Raw genomic sequence first — 19,985 nt, 5'->3', positions numbered from 1 at the left:
ATGTGCTTCCTTTATCAACTTCACCACCTTTAGCCTTCAACGCCTTGAGGAAAATTCGCTCCTTCTTTAGCCTTCAACTAAATTCGTTCCAATTCAGACCAGATTTCGCACCTTGTTACTCTTCTCCAAATCACACTTGAGTGAATGGATGAATGGTGGATTAACATTGCTCAAAATACCTTTCTTATATAGGCGCTCACCATTGCAATTTCCCATAGGCCGACTTGGAAAATAGGCCAAAAATAAACAAATATTAAATAAAAGGAGAGGCCGACTTGATAAAAAACATTAAATAATACCCCAAGCGCTCTAATTTTATTTTTAATTTAATAATAATTAATTTTAAATGCCTTTATAATTAAAAATTTTGATTTTTTAAAGGCTTAAATTAATTATTAAATGTTATGCGCACTTATTAAATGTCAATTTAATTTCAAAATATTTCAAGGTTTTATCGAAATTGGCATTTAATGTGTCATAGATGACATTGGCGCCTAGGCATGGCAAGATAATGGACATCAAGATCGCTCTGGTCCCTGGGAGAGGGACAGGAGCGCCTATACACTTTAGCCTTGCATTTCTTGTTTTTCACGTTCAAAATCTCTTCCTGGACGTCCAAAATGGGTTTTTTATTCGTAACTTTGAGTTTGATCTATTCAATTTTTTGGAATGAATGCTCCTTAGAACCATTTTCGCCCTGGTCCCTTGGTGAGGGACGGGAGCGATTTCATCCTTCTGTCCTTGGTCCTTGTCTTTTTAATTGCCAAATCAAGTTGTGAGGTAGGCAATGATCATTATTGTTCGTTCTATGCATGTTCAACTTGCTTTCCAAGACAAAAATGTTCCTCCCAAAGATTATCGCCCTGGTCCTCCAGTGAAGGACAGGAGCGATTTTTACATTTGAGCCAAAAATTATCGATTCTTGGGGCAATTTCTTTGTTCATCATCTTCGAAAGGCATTTCTCACTTTGCACAACCCTTGCCTGGACATGGTTTCGGAAGGAAATGATTGATTTTATAGAAATCGCCTTGGTCCTCCAGTGAAGGAGAGGAGCGATTTTTAGTTTATTGCACAATCCTCTAACCACATCGACATCTAATTTCCTTCAAGGCGTAAAACATCATTCTCTATTCCATCTTGAGCCTTGGAAACGAAAGTAGCATTCCAAAATGTTAGGCAACTAGGCAAATTTGAAGATTTCGCTCTGGTCCCTTGGTGAGGGACAGGAGCGATCTCACCCTTTCTCATCAACTTGGTGGTCTTTGTTACTTCATTCCTCCATGAAACCCTTTAAAATATCATTTTAACCTTGCGTCTTGACTTGGATTCGTCCAAATTTGGAGGAAGGTTAGCTAAAGTGTTTTTCGCCCTGGTCCCTTGGAGAGGGACAGGAGCGATTTTGTAATTATAAGCTCACTTGTGTTTTGCTAGCTTCGAAAATTATCTTCAATGGATCGATTGTGTCTTCCTTCACCCACCGCAAACGCGAAACTTGCTTTCCTTTTGCCAAAAACTTGTCTTGAGGGAAAATCGCTCTGGTCCCTTGGAGAGGGACAGGAGCGCCTTGGCCATTATGAGCTTATTAATGCCTTGCTAACTTTCAAAACTATCCTCAATGGGTTGATTATGCCCTCCTTTATTCATCTCAAGCACGAAACTTGCATATCCCTTGCCAGATATTTGTCTTGTTGGAAAATCGCTCTGGTCCCTTGGAGAGGGACAGGAGCTTCATTTGAAAATCGCCCTGGTCCCTTGGTGAGGGACAGGAGAGAACTTGTCAATTAGGTTAATTTTCTCCTTCGTAGCCCGTTCAAGTTATATTCAACGAATAAAACATAATTCTCTTGATCTCTCCAAGTCGCGAAATCACTTAAATCTTATGAGGATAATGCAAATTTGGAATTCAAGCTCCGGTCCTTCAGTGAGGGACAGGAGCGATTTTTGCTCTCAAGGCCAAATCCTTTTACTTTTCACTTCAAATTTCCTTCGCTGAAGAAAATATCATCTTTTTACATGCCATGAACGAGAACCGAAGTCTAGGAAAGGTCTCAAAAAGGTGTGTTTGGAGAAAATCGCTCTGGTCCCTTGGTGAGGGATAGGAGCGATTTTGTCTTGTTAGACAAAAAGTTCAACTTTTCACCGTTTTTGACTAAGTCTGGATATTCAACTATGCTCATTTCATTCTTCCTTGTGCCTTCGACGCTCCAATTTGATCAACCAAGGTCAAGAATGACCCTGATAAGCCATTTCGCCTTGGTCCTTCAGTGAAGGACAAGAGCGATTTTGTCTTAATCACTCAAAATCATCATCTTCAAACCTCAAAAATCCTTAAAATCTTCAGTTCATGTCCAATTGACTCCCTTGGCAACCCTGCACAAGACAATTTAAACAAGTTAGAGACAAAAATGCATTAAATAATATTTTCGCCCTGGTCCCTAAGAGAGGGACAGGAGCGAATTCTCTTTAAACCTTCAAAATTTCATCAATCAATCACTTTATCATGCAGGATTAGGTCATCTTCAAGGTCAGGGTTAGTCATTTTGCTTCCAAAAATTATTTGGTCAAAACTTACCCAGACAAAATGTACAATTTACCCTCAAAATACTTAGCATTTAGACAAAACTTTGAATTTATCCCAAACAGAATCCTGACTTGACCTAAGACAACCCTGACTTCAGTAATCCATCCTCAGGAGGATGCGTAATAACTTTCAAAATTCAACTGGACTTGTCTTAAAAACACCTTCAAAAGAAACCCCAAGGGTTTAGACCTAGTCCAGACAGACCTCACTCAAAATCCTAAAAAGCAGAGAGAAGAGCGGGCAAAACCAAACGAAAAAGAGGGGGTCCCCATTCTAATGGGGCGATGTGTGAAATGGTCACAACAGGCCTAATGGTTGCTTGTTTGCCTTCGGCTAATGGTTTGTTGCACACTGCTAGTTCGCCGTCAATGGTTGTTGATGGGTCACCATTAGCTGGTTTGTTGCCTACGAATGGTAGTATCCCTATTGCGTTTGATTTCCCACCTTTAGGGTCTGGTTTGCTGCATGTGGATGCTCCTACCCCTTCCCCAGTAGCCATTTCCTTTGCTAAGGCAGTTGGTTATTCTGGTGGTAAAATGCCTCCTCCTACTCATCCCTCTCATAAGGGTAAACCCTTCCGTTGCTCTTCCTCTACCCCAACTGTTGTTTGTGGAAAGGCGGTATTAGAGAATGAAGACTACTTCTCCCACGTTGCTCTTATCTGCAGATTTAATGGTTTATGGCTTTCCCTTCCTAATTTGAACAAATGGATTTCAAATTCTTGGTGACCCACTATTGATGAAAGGATTGAACTTTATCCTACTGCTAGAGGTTTTTTTGTGGTGGCCTTTCAATCTAAGAATGATAGGGCTCGGGTGCTCGAAGGTCGTGTTTGGTTGTGGGGTAATGATGCAAGAGCATCGTCCCTCTTTTTGTTTTCGTGTTTGGTTTTGTGTTCTTTGTTTGTGTTTTGTTGGGCTATGTGTTTGTTTCATGTTGACTCCTTTGATCCAAACAGTTCCTTCTTGCAACCGATTATTGACAGTTATGGACGATGGAAAAAGTGAAACTAACCAAACAGAATACGGGGGAGAGGGATTGGTCAGGAAAAAAAAAGAAAGAGTAGGGAAGATCGATTATGTTTTTGGCAGCCGATTGGTAGAGGAAGAAGACGAGTTTTGGGGTGAAGGCAAAGAGGCGACAGGAAGGGAATTGGATGAGCCGACTTGGCTAGCAGGGAATGTGTGTATGTCAGACCTACAATGTTTTGAATAAGATTGTATTTAATACTTGTATTCATTTCACTTTGTGATACAGAAATAAAATTAGCATTTGGCTGTTGTCGGATTTGTTGATTGTTTCACCATCTCATATAAACGTATCGTTTGTTGCTCGGTTCTTGAGTTCTCGAAGTTCCTGTCATATTAATATATACTATCTACTTTGTTGAATTCCTATTGCCCTAAGAGCAGAGTTATTTTGCACCTGTTTATTTGAACAACTTGCCATCATTTTGGTATCAAAGCTATACGAGACTAGGAACGTGAGGGATTGGTCAAAATGCCACCAAGAAAAATGCACAGAGGAGGTGCTAGAGGAGGAGGTTGTTTGAAGAGGCCATGATGAAGGGATACTTGAGATGTTAAAGAACATTACAGCAAGATTGGATGCAATCGAGCAAGCACAGAGGAGAGTAGTTGCTGATGATGTTAGTGAAGTTGAGGAAGATGAGGAGCCTTAGGAAGTCGATAATGCTTTGGCAGAACCGAAAGGAGTTGAAGAGAGAGTAATAAAAGTAATCATGGGTGTTGGAGCCAGGCCAAGGATAGAGATTCCCACCTATTCTGGAAGCCTCAATGGAGAGGAACTCATTGATTGGATCAATGATCTTGACAAATATTTTGAGTGCGAAGGGGTTGCGGAAGAAAGAAGAGTCAAGTTTGTCTATACTTGGTTGAAAGGCCACACCACTATGTGGTGGGATTATGTTCAATCGGAAAGACAAAAGAGGAATAAGGAGATGATAAATTCTTGGGATAGGATGGTTGCCAAATTGAAAGCTAAGTTTCTTCTAGTCGATTACCAAACTAATCTATTCAAAATATTGCAAAATCTTAAGCAGAAAGATATGTCTAACTGAAGAGATCGTGTTTATCCTTAGTTTTACAAGTTGGTGATTAGATCGGGCCATAGTGAAGAGGACATGGAAAAGGTAGCAAGATACCTTAATGGTGTTAAAGTTAGGTAGCAACGGTCGGATGACCCTAACCATTCAAATGTCTAACTGGCCTTACGGCCTTAGACATTTGCATGATTAATCTTTCTCTTGTATCCTTGCATTCTGATCATAGATCAATATACTGTATGCGATCGATTTAATCATCTATATAACTATCGAATCATACATGCTATCGATCCTATGTATAATTAGTAATAGCTTTATATTACTAATTATACATAGCAACGATTACATTTATATATATCAATCTGTATGTACTATGATTAATATTGTTATCATTACATGTTATCGGTTAACTGATTATACTGATTGCAAATTGTGGTTAAACATCACTTATTATTGATCGCTATTGATTGGCATGGCTCCACATAGGAGTCACGACTCTATGTGGAACTATGTCAGTTCCACATAGAGCCGTGACTCTGTGCGGTCCACAAAAGCATAGATATATCAGCACTATCACATTCGGTGGTATATAGATACAACAGTCGATACGATAAGGTGCAGTCGATATACGAAGGTGAAGATCAATATAAGTGCTGTCAATATCATTGATTGATATTATTACAAGTGCAATCGATATTCTGCAGATATATATAGTGTGATCAGCATTAAAGTAAATGCTGAAATATATGTATAGATATTACTGTGAATAATTCAAAAACAGAGATTAATCAAAATATCAGTAATACAATTATATTCTGTAAATTGAAACATATAGAAATATAATATTGGATTAAATCTAAAGTGACAATAAAAATTTAAAATACCATATATATATATAAATCTGATCAAAAATTTAACAAATGGTTTGAAATACAATCCGCAGGATGAGTTGAGTTTAGTGTCCCTGAGATCTCTTGAAGAAGCCTATCAGTTTGCCATTAAGGCAGGGGAGAAGCTTATGAGAAAGCAAAGCCGACAAGAAAAAGGTAAAGGAAGAGGCTATGGAGGAAGATGGCAGTATGCTAATATAGAACAGTAGCAACATCAAGATGAGAGAACCAATAGTTCTAATGGAAAATCAATAAAGAGGAGGCTATCAAAACAGAGGAGGTAGATCATTCGGAAGAGATGGATGTCAAGGAAGAGGAAGAGGTTTCTTGGGTAAATGTTTTAAGAACAATCAGTATGCTGGCCACAAAAGTTGGGAGTGCCCTGAATTTCTACAAGGAAGTACAAAGCCTGAAAGAAGGAATCAGATTGTGCAATCAGATCGAGAAAGTGTAGGATCGCCTTCTCATCATACTGAAGAACCTGAGACAAGAGAATCTTTTCTCTTAAAAAGAGTATTGTTGAAGCCACCAAAGGAGAGTTAAGAAAAAACACAAAGAAGAGCATTATTGAAGACAAAATGCAAGGCTAAAGGTAACTATTGCAAACTTATTATAGACAGCGGTAGTACTGATACTCTAGTGGCTATGGAAATGGTGGATAAACTAGGTCTTAAGAGAATTAAACATCCTACACCTTACAAAGTTTCTTGGTTACAAAAAGGGCATCATTTATTGGTAGATAAGCAAGCTTTGGTTGAATTTCAAAAAGGAAGCTATAAAGATAGCGTTGTGTGTGATATCATGCCTATGGATGTGTGCGACATGTTGCATGGTAGACCTTGGAATTTTGACCGGAATGCAGTGCATGATGGTAGAAATAATACTTATACTATTGAGAAGGATGGAACTAAACATACCTAGTTGCCTTTACAAGAGCCAAAAGAGGACAGCCATAGGGGCAATGGTAAGGTGATGTTGGTAAGTGGGAAAGAGTTTGTAGATTACAGGCAGAAAGGAGAAGTTGCAGCAGCAACTAAGAAAGTGTTTCATCATTTTTCTGAATGTTGCAAAGATGTGAATGGTGCTGATTTGCACGTAGGGCAGCCAGCAGGAGAAGAGGATAACCAGATTACATTAGCTAAGCAAGAAGCACATGTTGGGGCAGCAGCCAAGATTGTTCATAGTCTTCATGGACAAAGTGTGGAGAAAATAAAACAAAATACCGAAGATGATATGTTACTTCAAATTGCAGCCATTGAAGAAGAGTGGCCTGTACTGACAGGAAATGGGACAAACATTGCAGCAGAGGATGGAGAGGTAGTATTTTTGTTTTCACAATCCTTTGATACAGCTTAAGTTGCTTTACATGAATGTGAAATGAATGCAATGGAGAGGTATGAGGGAGCCAAACAGCATAGTGCAACAGTGGAGACAAGAAACATTTGAAACACCATGAGTACTTTCTCACATTTTGTTTACACTGGTGATGAAATTGATTCTTGTAACATGGGCCAAGAATGGGAAAGGTACAGCAATGCGAAGCTCCATGTAAAAAAGGAGTTAATTTTTGGACAGTGAATGCAAGGGGAAGAACTTGGGAGTAGTTAAATGCAGGTGGACATGAATCCACAAGCGAACATGAATCCACAAGCGTTCATCTCACTATGTAAAGGAGGCACTCTTCCGCTCACATGCTGGAAGAAACAAAAGATGTGAATCAATAGAGGTTGTTGATTCTAAGCATAGGTGGCGTGCTGCAAGTTGATGACAGCTAGAAAGGGTAGTTATACTACCCACCTTCCTTTGCGAGCTACGCTCCCAAACATCTCACCCAGGGAGCCTGATGCAGGGGCATTGTCCCTCTTTCCGTTTTCGTGTTTGGTTTTGTGTTATTTGTTTGTGTTTTGTTGGGCTAAGTGTTTGTTTCATGTTGACTCCTTTGATCCAAACGGTTCCTTCTTCCATCCGATTGTTGACAGTTATGAACGGTGGAAAAAGTAAAACTAACCGAATAGAATACGGGGGAGAGGTGTAGGTCAGGAAAAAAAGAAAGAGCATGGCAAATCAATTATGTTTTGGCAAGAGACCAATGGGATTTGGATTGAAGGGAATTAAAAAGGTCTGTGATCGGACATGACTGTGTGAAGTGGGTCGGCCTGTTTTCACAATCGATTGGCAGACGAGGAAGACGGGTTTTGGGGTGAAGACAAAGAGGTGACGAGAAGGGAATTGGATGAGCCGACTTGGGTAGCAGGGAATGTGTGTATGTCTGACCTCCAAGGTTTTGAATAAGATTGTGTTTAATGCTTGTATTCATTTCACTTTGTGCTGCAGAAGTAAAATTAGCATTTGGTTGTTGTCAGAATTGTTGATTGTTTCACTGCCTCATTTGTTGATTGTTTCTCCCTAAACGTATGGTTTGTTGCTCAGTTCTTGAGTTCTGGAAGTTCCTGTCATATTAATATATACTATCTACTTTGTTGAATTCCTGTCACCCTGAGAGCAAAGTTATTTTGCACCTATTGTTATTTGAACAGCCTACCATCTAGTAAGCATCCACTTCCCCTTAGGCCTTGGTTCCCTTCTTTCAACCCTCTTTTTGAATCTGTTAGTGTCTTTCCTACTTGGGTTAGCCTTCCTAATCTGCCTCTTCAGTATTGGGATAAGTCTTGCTTTGAATTGGTAATGCTATTGGGAGGTTTATTAAGGTTGATGCTTCTTCTTTAGTCTTTGATCATCCTACCTTTGCCTACATTCTTGTAGACATAGATACCTCAAAAGATTTGTCTGGTGAGGTTATTTTGATGGTTGGGGATAGACATTGGTCTCAAATTCTTGATTACAAGGGTCTCCCTTTTCATTGTAGGAGATGTTTTGCTACTGGTCACCTTGTAGCTGATCGTCAAAAATCAGCATACTGATGTGACTTGGTGGAAAAATGCTCATCATGAGCATCTTACTATGGGAAAACTTTATGATTTTGAGGATGATTTGGGGGATGAGAATGTGACTGCTGCAACCAATTAAATGATTCATGTTGGTGTTTCTGGGGTCAAGCCAGTGGTTGATCCTAATGCGCCGACGACTATTGGTTCACCACAGGCTGGTTCAGGCCCATTGGCTAGTTGTTCGATGTATGCTAATTCGCTGGCGATTGGTGTTGTTGGTTTGTCGCAGGCTGCTTTGGGCCATTGGCTGCTCCTTCGGCTAATGGTTTGTTGCATACTGATGGTTCGCCGACGCCATTGGTTGATTGTCCTCCTACCTCTCCATGCTCTTTACATTATGGGGGTGATATTTCTTGGGTAGTTGTGCAGTGTAGGAAGAGAGATTTTCCAAAGCATAACCTGACTTCTCTTTCTTCTCTTTCCCTAGTTAAGGGTGCCCGTGGTGGTTGGAAAGGTTCAAAGATGGTTTAGTGTCCATCTTTTTGCTCCTTCAACTTTTTGTTGAGGGTTTCAGGTGCCCTTCACCTACTTGTGTTGTAAAAGGGCTCAAGTGCCCTTCAAAACCTACTTGTCTTCTTGTTGGTTGCATGTGTTCTAGCTTTTAGCAGCATTCTTTTATTGGGTTTCGGATCCCAACTAAAATCCGTTCGTTTAGGGTTTTGGGTCCCTTCAAAACCTATTTTACCATTAATCAAAAACATCAACTCAAAGAAGAATCAAATATTGAATTCTATATAGAGTATAGCAATAAGTAGCAGCACATGACAGCCTTGGTGTACATGACAAGATACTTTGCAACTCCCTATTGCATGTCATATGTTTTATGAGTTTCTAATTATTCTTTGTAACCCTCTACAGCACTATGTTTGATAACTTCCAGATTATTCTTTGCAACTCCTTCATTATGACCTCTATGACAAGATTCACTATAACTCATAGGACTCACATGAGTGAATACACTTTCAATTAAAAAGAAATAATAAATTTTACTTCTCACTCTAAATACAAACCAAAATCATAACAGATTGCAAGCATAGTTATTGCTGTTATTTTTAGGTCAGACTGATAGCAATGAACAGAAAACAACACAATGCACACACAGAACACAAGAGTGCCCTGGGAAAACCTCCCTCTTGGAGGTGAAAAACCGAGCAAAAAATCTCAACCTTTATTATGCAGAAACAGAATGTAACATTACAATTTTGCTTCAACACTTGAAGCAGCAGATGACTCAGAACAGCAGAATGATGACATGAAACTAGGGCACAAACAATAGCATTAACTTATCTGCAAGGTCTCAGAAGTCTGTTCGCTGTCATGCACAGATTATGCAAGTGAATTTGCTGACCAAGGATGATATTTGCTGCTCTCAGACTTGCAGTTCATGAATAATGGATCGCTGCCTCTATGAAAGAACTTCGCTTATTATATGCTGGAGAAATTCACTAGTCTTGCAGAGATAATTCGCTGTTGTGATAATTGTGTTTAATGCCATACAATTTACTTGATTATATACTTGCCTTGAGGTGTCAAGTTAGCAAGTCGGCTTGCTTATATGTTTTACATTTTACAATTAGATCGCTCAATAGGTCCTGCCTCATAATGAAGTTATTACACGTTATATTATGTTTGCTTAACCACCCAATTTGGGTCCTGCCCTAGAACACGTTACACATTGCTTATACGCCCAAATAGGGCCAGCCTTATATGAATTTAAGTGTATGAATAATAATCAGACTTTAATTGCTTTTAGCAACATTAAAGTTTAATGATCTGGGCTAGCATAATCCGAGCTAGCTACTAATTTCAACAATTGCTTCCATTTTCCCATAACATGATCTAACACTACAGTACTAGAGATGGCCCATGGGTCATATACCAAAACTAAAAGCAAAATGAGAATAATTATTTACATCCCTTTGTTACAATTTAACAAGAACCCCAATCTCATTTCCTTCTATAGTATTATATTCTCCCTGCATTTCTATTTCCCATTCTTGTTACCCATGCGCTTTGACAAATGAGCTAGGATGCTATGAATTCAAAAATATCACTATCATGACAAAATTGACTTGATGTAAAGTTGGATATTGCAACTTTCATAGCTTTTATACTTCTTCCTTGGCATGAGGTCTCTCTTGTGGCTTTGAATCCCTCGCAATTTTTAGCTACTCATTGGATTCTTGGTTTTTTAATATGATTTGTCACTACTTCCTCTTCAACATGCTATATGCAGACTGGTCCCAATATCATGTTTTAGACTGCCTTCCTCTTCTTTCGTCACGTCTTTCGTTCTATCTTTGTCTTTCTACCAGCCATGGTGCAACAACCTAGCTTGATTCTTCTTGGTCATGACCTTCACACTAAAGGCAACATCTCTACCAACAATTTTATCATTTCTTGCTACATCAGGGAACCTTTATGTATAACAATCAAATATTCTAACATGATGTACCAATGGTTCCTACCACTCCACATCTTCTTTTTAACATTAACTTATTAGGGCTTATGTCGAGTACATAGAATGATGTAAACACTATTTCGTTCCAAAAGTTGGAGAGATTTCTGCTCTACTGCATGCTCTAGCCATCTCTACGATAATACTGTATTTTCCTCTTCATAATAGAACATTAAACTTGTGTTCTTCCCCATTATTTTTCCTAAGAGCCCTAATCTTCTTGCGACTTTGTCTCTCAAGCATAGCTCTGAGCTCGTTAAATGTTTCAAGCAGATCTGAGTTTTACTTGAGAAAGTTAAAAAAAAACTTACCTAATTAATAAATGCCAATGATGAAGTTCTTGTAGGAATCTTTCACTAATGCCACTTCCACATTTGCTCATTTTGCCCCTATGTTCAATATATTCCTATCTGCTTACCTAGAAACAAAGCTTTAAAGTTTAAAATACCTTTCCCCTACCAAATTAGGGGCAAACTATGATCATAATCTGTTATATGGCATTTTGGGGACAGTGGCAAGACAAATTTTAGGGTCCACAGTCCACTGGAGCAGTTTTTCAGGACAGCAATATAGATATTGACATATGCGTGATTTCACTTTACAACTGTATGATCAAGCTTTTACTCATTCCACTCATGTATACTCTCATTTTATAATTGTCTGCTCTCCTACAGCTGTATGCAGTCATGGAATTGCCCATTGATGAAAAGAGAAACAACTGTATGTTGCCATTCAACGAGGGTTCATTTTTGTTCTATAATTGTATGCAGTCATTCAACAACTGTAAACTTTCTTCCCATAGTTGAATGAAGCAACACAATTCCCATTGATGGAATGATTAAGAAATGTAAGTTATCATTACACTTCATTCTACAGTTGTATGCAGGCATTCAAAAATTGTACACATTCATTCTACAGCTGTATGCACTCATTAAAAAGTTTTACACTTTCTTTCCAGTGTTGAATGAAATCATACATTTTCTCTTTGTACAGTAGAATTTTTTTCGTTAAAAAAATTTAGTCCAAAGCGATGTCTGCCTGTCACTGAGACATTTGAGATACATATCAGACGTCCCAAGGATATTAGGCCCCAATGAACACCATTCTATTTCCTCAGAGATAGGGGGCATCCCTTCCATTCCGCTGTCCTGGGGATACCAGTCAGGGGGTAAGAACGCATCCCTATGTAACATAGTAATCATATAGAGTTTCTTCATAATTGCATAATTTTTGTATCTAAGATAAGGATATTTTAGTGCTAGAAGCCTAGAACTGACTGTTTTGGAGCTGTTTGCAGCTGCTAATGTTTCTTTTTCTGTTGTTATGGTATAACTTCTGTTAACATCACCTTCTTCCACACCTTTTTTAACACTGTGGTAGTTCCTCTTGTCCTCTATGAGACACTTGTCTCCATCAAATTGAATCTTGAATGTTTCCTTGTTCTTCTCTCACAACAAATTTTGGTTTGTGTCTAGTGCATATGTTACATCCATTAGGCATCTTGAACGGGATTGTTCCTTGGTCTTTGATTATATGTCACCTATCGTTCTGGAACTATCTCTCCCAGTCATTAACTATCATCCAGTGAAGCAAACTAATCCTTTTTGTTTGTCATGGACTCATGAGCACTATGGCATTTCAGTCAATAAATACTTTACTATGACTCTTTAGACACACTTGGTACCTGATGAAGCAATAAAAGACTCTACAACTCCTATTTTCTTTTTCAATGTTTTTGTAACTAGTATCATGTCCCTTCCAACATAATTGTCTTAATGCCTTTCATCCTTTAAACTAGAAAATTCTACTCTTTTTTTTGTGATTTTTCACACCACAACCAGGCTTTTCCAAAATAATAGCAGTTCTTATATTGCCTAAGCCAAATTTATCTTAGAATGTTCATACTTTAAATTTTTTTGCCTTTGCTAGCTGATTTGCTTCCCTTGTACTTGTTACATAAAACTTTACCTTTCTTTGCTGTTGCGCTTTGCTATAGAGGCATATTCATATGGCTTATTCTTTGCTCCTATATCAAGTGCAATCATTGTAAATTATCCTTGCTTGTAGTGATTGCTAATATCACACTGGTTTTGAACTACTATATGTATGTATATATTCTATGTCTATCAATAAAAATTGTACATGCGCACATGAAATTATAGCATTTCACCTAAATCATAGTAAAACTTTCCTAGCTAGATCAATTTAGAAAGAACTTGCTATATATGGTGTTATTGTTAAAAGTCTTAAACATGGAATAGATATTTATGATTAATCAATAGAATATTCATGGAAGATTTAAGAAATGCAAAGGTGCAAATGACAGTTCAATGAGGACCTATGACAAGACCAGTTGGGTAATATGATCCATAGTCATACTACTTGTTCTTTATGCAATGTGCATTATGCATAGTTGTCATCATAGCACTCGCCCATTAAACATACTTAAATTAGAACTCACAACAATCATGGTTTTTGCCATTTTGTTAGGTGATTATCAGTGGAATCAAGTTCATAGAAACATAACTTGCAAACTAATATTTCTTAATCTAAAGATTGTACCTCATCTCAAGACTATAATTACAAAGTTTAAATTTAGTTGTATACTAGTTTGGTGGATGTTAGGTTATCAGATGAGCAACTACTTTTTTGCTAGAAGACGTTTCTATGTACTTTTGGCCTTCAATTAATGACTATCATCTGATTTTACTTTGTAAAAAGGAGTCACTTGAAGTTGTACGTAGAGATAAATAACAGGTTTTCTCCAAAACAGAGTTAAGTGGCATTAGCTCTTTGGTTTGGCCATGTAATGAGGCACTGTACAGCTACCAAGTAAAGCTTCCTGATCATGCTATTTCCTTCATAGGAACATCCTATAGCTATTCTTTCTATCATAGAAGCCAAAATCTTTCTTAGGCATAAATTGGCAAACCAAAAGATTAAGATTTTTTCAATTAATTGGGATTTATTTGGGAAAGAATCAAGAAAAAAGCAGGTTAGGTTAGGAAAAAATAACTACAGCAATTAGAAAAAATCAAGAAACCCTAAATTTTTTGACAATTTATGAAGAAAACTTTAGGGTTAGGCTTAGGAAAATAAACACGGCAGAAACTAGAAAAACCCCAGAAACCCTAGTTTTGTTGACCAAGAAATTGCCATTCTGTCAGGAAAAAATCATGGTTTTCCTCAATAAACCTGCTGTAAAACTGGTCAAAAATCAAGTTGACCAGTTAAATCAATGTCGTGATTTGAAAAAGAAAAAATTGGCATGGGAGGCAAAAGCTGATTAGCTGGAATTAATTGGGAAAAAACAGCAATTTCAACTACTATGGAACTTTACATAAATGAAGAAAGGACATTGGATTACAAATAAGAAAGCGGGAATGGGTTGCAAAACAGGTGAAAAGGTCCATGATATAATTTGTATGATGGAATTAAAAAGAATTACATGCAACAAGACCAAGAACAATATAGGGGATTAAAACACCGAGAGACTCCAACCAAAAAAAAATTAAAGGATCTATAAAGCTAAATGGAAAATTTTGAAAAATAAAGATAGAAAAGCTAATGGGCAATAAGGATAGATGGTTGATAGTTTGTTAGCAGATATTATTAGAGCATATAAGACATTGATAAATAGAAGACAGAAACAGAGTAACGGCAAGGTGCTAGAAATGATAGATCATTTTGTTTTTGTGCTCTCAATGGTTTAAAATAAACATTGTTACAGTGAACATACACTAAAGAACAACATGGAAGGGAAGCTAAAATGGTACAGAAATTAACAAAATGAGAGGATATTCAAGATTAGAATATGCAAAAATATGTAGCTTAAAATGAGATACAATAATGACCAAAACCACTATGATAAGCACACGTTTGACAATCAAAATATTCAAGAGATTCATATCTTTTGTGCGACTGCATTATAGACTGGAGGCATTGAAACTGTTCTGAATGAAAATAGAGAATTCGTTCAACAGCTTACATCATGTCATAAGACATCAATAACAAATATTATTTTATACTTCAGGGATGATTTACGTTACACATAGTTGGGTCACTTTGCATAGTTGTCCATTCTAATTTTAATAGCCAATAAATGATATTATCAAAAACAATTCCTTATTTTATTACTTTCTACTAAAGGCCATCTGTTATAGCATTAGGTTGTATGTTATGAAATACAATTCATACTATTAAGTGCCATGAAGAGTATAACCACAAAAAGGGGCTGATTCACATATAAAGTGGTTTTTAGAATTGAGTTGATAAAAAAGAAAAAGAGTTGAGTGTCTTTTGTTCAATGTCTTGAAAGGTTGATCATGATTATTGTAGTAGACCTAATTATCGATGGAAATCACAACTTAGCTACTTGCTAACACATATGTATATATAATCTACTTATAATTCACACAAAAATCAAGAAGTTTTAAAGTTTGGTATGAGATAGACAAGGTGGGGGTTTTAATCAATTAGCAAATCATTTGAAGTATCTCCTTTGAGAAAACATTGTCTTCATCTCTCCAGAAGAATTATCTGTAATAAAATTGCCCAGACCCCAAGATACTAGAGAACTATGTGAAATTACTATTTTCTCCTTCTCATAGTATCTAATGGTTTGGATATTCCTAGAGTCGCTAATTATTAAAAAGAAAAGAAGATTGAAGATATAATGGTGATTTTGTAGAAGTATATCCCATGCTTTTTTTAAATGCATGAAGAGAACTACACTATTTTAAGTGTTCCTGTTTGTAGTATAATAACCTTATGCACAAACGTGTGAATCCCTGTCCCATTTGTTCAAAAAAAAGGAGTGTTTCCATAGTGTCTGAAATAGAAGAACTGGTCAAATGTAATAACTTACAAGCACAGACGCATGTAAGTGTATTTCACTGGACGCTGGCCTTGTGATCTGCAGTCCTGCATCTTTCTGATCTTCAACATACAAAACTGATATCACCAATGACTGCACCTAAAAAATTATTCAACCAATAGGTTTGCATAGGTATAACAGTTTAAAGTTCTCCCTAGTGTTCAAACATAATACAACTTACAATATCACAGCAATCAACTTCTTCTCCAACTTTCTTTTGAAACTTTACATGCAATAAGATACAAAATTGGTGTCAATAAAAAAACATGAAACATTAAACATTAGATACCTCATGAATCATATAAGACTATAACTAAAAACGTCAAAACCGTCACTGTCACCTTACTAACCAATATGATGTTCACACAAGACATAGATTCCTATATATTTGGTCATCTGATACAAGTTTTGTGAGATGTCATGATTGCTTTGACATATGACTTTTTCATTTAGGCATGGACCTCAATATAGTTTCTTTCACAATATACACGGAAAGAGCTGGACATGTGTATCTATGCCCAGTGTTTAATTTTTGTTATTAGCAATGAATGAATATTCTGTCTGTTTGATAATGCTATTGTATGCCGAACAAATTTGTTTCACCTCTCTTTCATGAAACACTCGACATAAATTTATTTATATCTGACAACAATTATCCTGGTATAAAATTTAATGTAGCCCTGGGATAAGTAGATCAGTAGAAATCGAGCAGATGGACCAAATGAAATGAGTTATGATTGAGTAAACTGGCAATGATAATCAGTGAGGACTAAGAATTTATGCCAACTCCTCTGAAAACCAAAGTAACATTTCATTGTGTATCATGGTCTTTAAGCAATACGAATTAACAATATGAGGAGAACAAAAATGAAAAAGAAAATCAAGCAACGTTGGAATTAGGCTCTTAAACTATTTAAACCATACCCAACGAGAATTTGGCTCTGAAACTATTTAAACTATATCCACCGAGACTAGAAAGTGTTATGACGCACATGTTGCTCAAAACAAAATTCGAATGCCTTGATACATCCAACATTAATCCTAAATTCCATAGAATAAGGAATATACTGCATTTGTTTAAGTATTAAAGAACATAGAAATTAGGCTGCAACTGAGGCCATGCAGCAAACGTCTGAGAAAAGCTAAAATTGAAAATCAAGCAGTATGGAAGGCTAGAAGCAATGAACTAGACAGTAGGATGAATGGTTTAGATTTAGATATAGGCATTATGAATCCAATAAATGAAGTCTAAAGGTTGCACTGTAATGGTAATGGAGGACACTTAAATATATTGACCCGGGCCCAAATTCTCCTCAAAATATTACCGTGGAAATAAGGCGAATTGGGGATGCATTCAGCATCCTAAAAACTAATGGGTCAGAGGAAAAGCAAATCACTAACATGTAAAACCAACTATTTTTTATGGTTGTCTGTATTTCAGCATCTTAAAAAGTAACGTGTCGAATGAAAAGCAGATCACTAACAAGTTACACCAACTATTTTTGATGGTTGTCTACTTACGGACAACATTTCTAATCATAATGGCTAGGCGATGAGTTTTCAGAAAAAAGAACCGATTGGGATAAGGAATACGAAAAACAAGATCAATGAGCCAAGAAACTCCAGACACCCTTATATTGCAGTGAAACCTTAAGCTCTCTACATGTTGAATTTTGTCATGACATTAAAACCTTAAAAATTATAATCAACTTAAACTAGTTATTGAACGATTCCCAAACTGAATAAACACTAAACCTTCATGGATGGGCGTGAAAAATATGTGGAAAGCAATTAAATTGAATGGGACTAAATTCCCAACTTATTTTATAGGATTAAGATGTCTTACAAAGATTTCGCTCAAATTCGCTGCTCGGCATATTTATGCCAAAATCCGTATAAGATCGTGACCGAGAAAACCTCTCTCTGAGTTAGTTAAAATTCAAATTAGCAAGTACTTTTCTACTTCAAATAAGGCACATAGGGTTTGAATTTGCTCGTGTTCTTTATTTAAGCGCTTGACTACCCTGTAGCCTCTTGAGCACTCTCAACTTAAATGAGAACAATTTAAGAAAACAAATTATAATATATAATTTCTGGAAAAAACCTTCAATGCCAACATATTCCAAGTTTAAAGGTCGTCTGTATTTTGTTTGTGCCAAGAAGAAAACATAGGAGGATGAAAATTGCATATCCTGCACTTCTCCCCTCTATTGGTCTTAATTTTTATTATTAATATATATTTAGGAATTAGTTCAATATAAAAATGATTTCATACTTTTTAATTTAAATTTAATCTTTAGTTTAAGTTGATTTCTTTTAACTAGTTATTATTTGCTAACTTGAATGTAAAATGTTTAAACTTGTACATTAAGATGGTGTATAAAAGAATAGATCCTAACCCATTTGGATCATCTAGGAAATAAGTTTAGGAATCACCTAACAAGAGAAAAACACACATTGCATCAACATACAACATCATCATAACATCAACATAACGTTGTTTGTTTTTTTTGTTTTGTTTTTTTGTTTTTTTGAAATGGAAATGATGGTGTGGGAGAGCGGGAGGGGTTTTGTGCGAAGGAGTTGCAGAAGATGGGGAAGATGGTGTTGCAGATGAGGATGATTTCCTCCCTCTCCTCCTTTCACCTTCCATGTCGCGACTGTTTGATGGGGCTCTTCGTGGCTCTTCTTTGCTGGATTGGTGGGTGGAGGAGTTTGGTGCAGAGGAAGGAGTGGAGGTTGCGGCAGCGATGGAAGCGTTTTGGCATGGGTTTTTTGTGGCCTCTTTTTTTGGTCTTCAGGGGTGTGCGGTGGTTCTTGTCAATGGCCTTTTTTTTGCTCTTTCTTTGGTGGGTGGTGTTCTCTTGCCTGTGTCTAGGATGGTGTTTGGGAAGATCTGGGACCCTGGCAGATCTCTTGTGGAGAGGCTCTTTGTGTTCTCTCCTTTCCTCTATGCTGAGGATTTTTTGTTGTTCTGGCCTTTAGTGCTCTGGTTCTTCGAAGGAGCTTCTTTTTTTGGTTCTTCTTTGTTGGGCCACTCTCCTATTGAGGTGGAGAGTTGTCTTTGGTGTGAACCTTTGAGAGGGGTTTCTTGGCTCTTGTTCTTTTCCCCTCCTTGTCTGTTAGAGGTGACCATATTTCCTATGGAGGTGGATATTTGGTGGAGGGGAAAGGGCTGGTTTCTGCTTGCTGTTGGAGAGTGTTGGTTGTTGTCTTTCTGCTTCATTCTTCATCCTGTAGAGGTGGAGATCTTTCCTATTGAGGTGGAGAGATGGAATGTTGGGGATTTTTGACTTTTGGTGCTCCTCTTGCTATTGGCTATGGATGCCTGTTTCTTCTCTCAAAGGTGTCTCCTTGGGTGGGTCTGGAAGTTCTTTTTCCCAGAATCCCAGCTTGTCTCCTAGACTGGTTCCTTTTTGTTGTTTCTTGGTTTGGCCTCCTTCCTTCTGGTTTTTGGGGTCTTTATTCCCCCTTTTTCTAGTGGTGGGTTCCTGGTTTATCCCACAGGCAGGCCAGTTGCTATTAGTTTTAAAGGGCCCAGTCGGTCTTTCTGTTGTCTTTGGTTTGGGGAAAATCTTGTGTATGGTGTGTTGAGCTCATTATTTAAGGTTGAGGGTGCCTGGCAAAACCCCTAGTTGTTGGTTTTGGGTTCCATTTTAAAACCCAATTTGAAGGTTGAGGGAGCCTTTCAAAACCCCCTACTGGCCAGATTCAAATTGTATGAATATTTGTTGTAATCTGGTGTTGTTATTGAAGGTTAGGGGTACCTTTCAAAACCCTGAAAGTTGGTTGAGGGTGCTTATTATACCCTCGATTATTACTCTTTTGTGCTATAGTTTGGAGATGTAGCTTTGTTGGGTGTGGCGTGACTATGCTGGTTGTTGTTGGTTTTAGTCATCTTTGCTGGATTTTGGTTGCGGTTTTTCATTGTTTATTTCTTTTAGCAACCTGCTTTGTTGGGTTCTAGATCCCGATAAAATCTATTGGGTTTCAGGTCCCTCCAAAACCTGTTGTATGGGGTTTCGAGTCCCCTCAAAACCTGTTTTTCTCGTAATCAAAAACATAGTGTGTGAACATCTTGAAACATTCTAGTTTTTTTTTTTTAATAAGAAGTCACTATGCAATACTAGAGTGTGTTTCTATATCTTAATTTCTAAACTTCATAG

At 37.3% G+C, this 19,985-nt stretch overlaps 1 protein-coding gene across 6 annotated transcripts in view; it reads right to left on the bottom strand.

Annotated features, from left to right (window-relative positions):
* The window catches only part of LOC131027731 (uncharacterized), a 93,170-nt gene extending 75,162 nt beyond the window's left edge, over positions 1 to 18,008 (bottom strand). The window contains exons 1-3 of one of the 6 annotated variants that reach the window (XM_057957823.2): positions 17,666 to 18,008; positions 16,001 to 16,042; positions 15,811 to 15,918 (exon numbers count right to left, since the gene is read on the bottom strand). In XM_057957823.2, coding sequence (XP_057813806.1) covers positions 15,811 to 15,890 — 80 coding nt within the window. In that variant the 5' untranslated portion in view covers positions 15,891 to 15,918; positions 16,001 to 16,042; positions 17,666 to 18,008. Of the gene's footprint in view, positions 1 to 15,810; positions 16,043 to 17,665 lie in introns of all 6 variants that reach the window. The other 5 variants (XM_057957822.2, XM_057957827.2, XM_057957826.2 and 2 more) reach the window with 5 other exon arrangements.
* Positions 18,009 to 19,985: the final 1,977 nt, after the last annotated feature.

The sequence above is a fragment of the Cryptomeria japonica genome, chromosome 10 (genome assembly GCF_030272615.1).
Source record: "Cryptomeria japonica chromosome 10, Sugi_1.0, whole genome shotgun sequence".
In the NCBI taxonomy this organism is placed as follows: Eukaryota; Viridiplantae; Streptophyta; class Pinopsida; order Cupressales; family Cupressaceae; genus Cryptomeria; species Cryptomeria japonica.
Note: the sequence above shows the minus strand (reverse complement) of the source record. Positions and strands in the feature narration are given on the sequence as shown.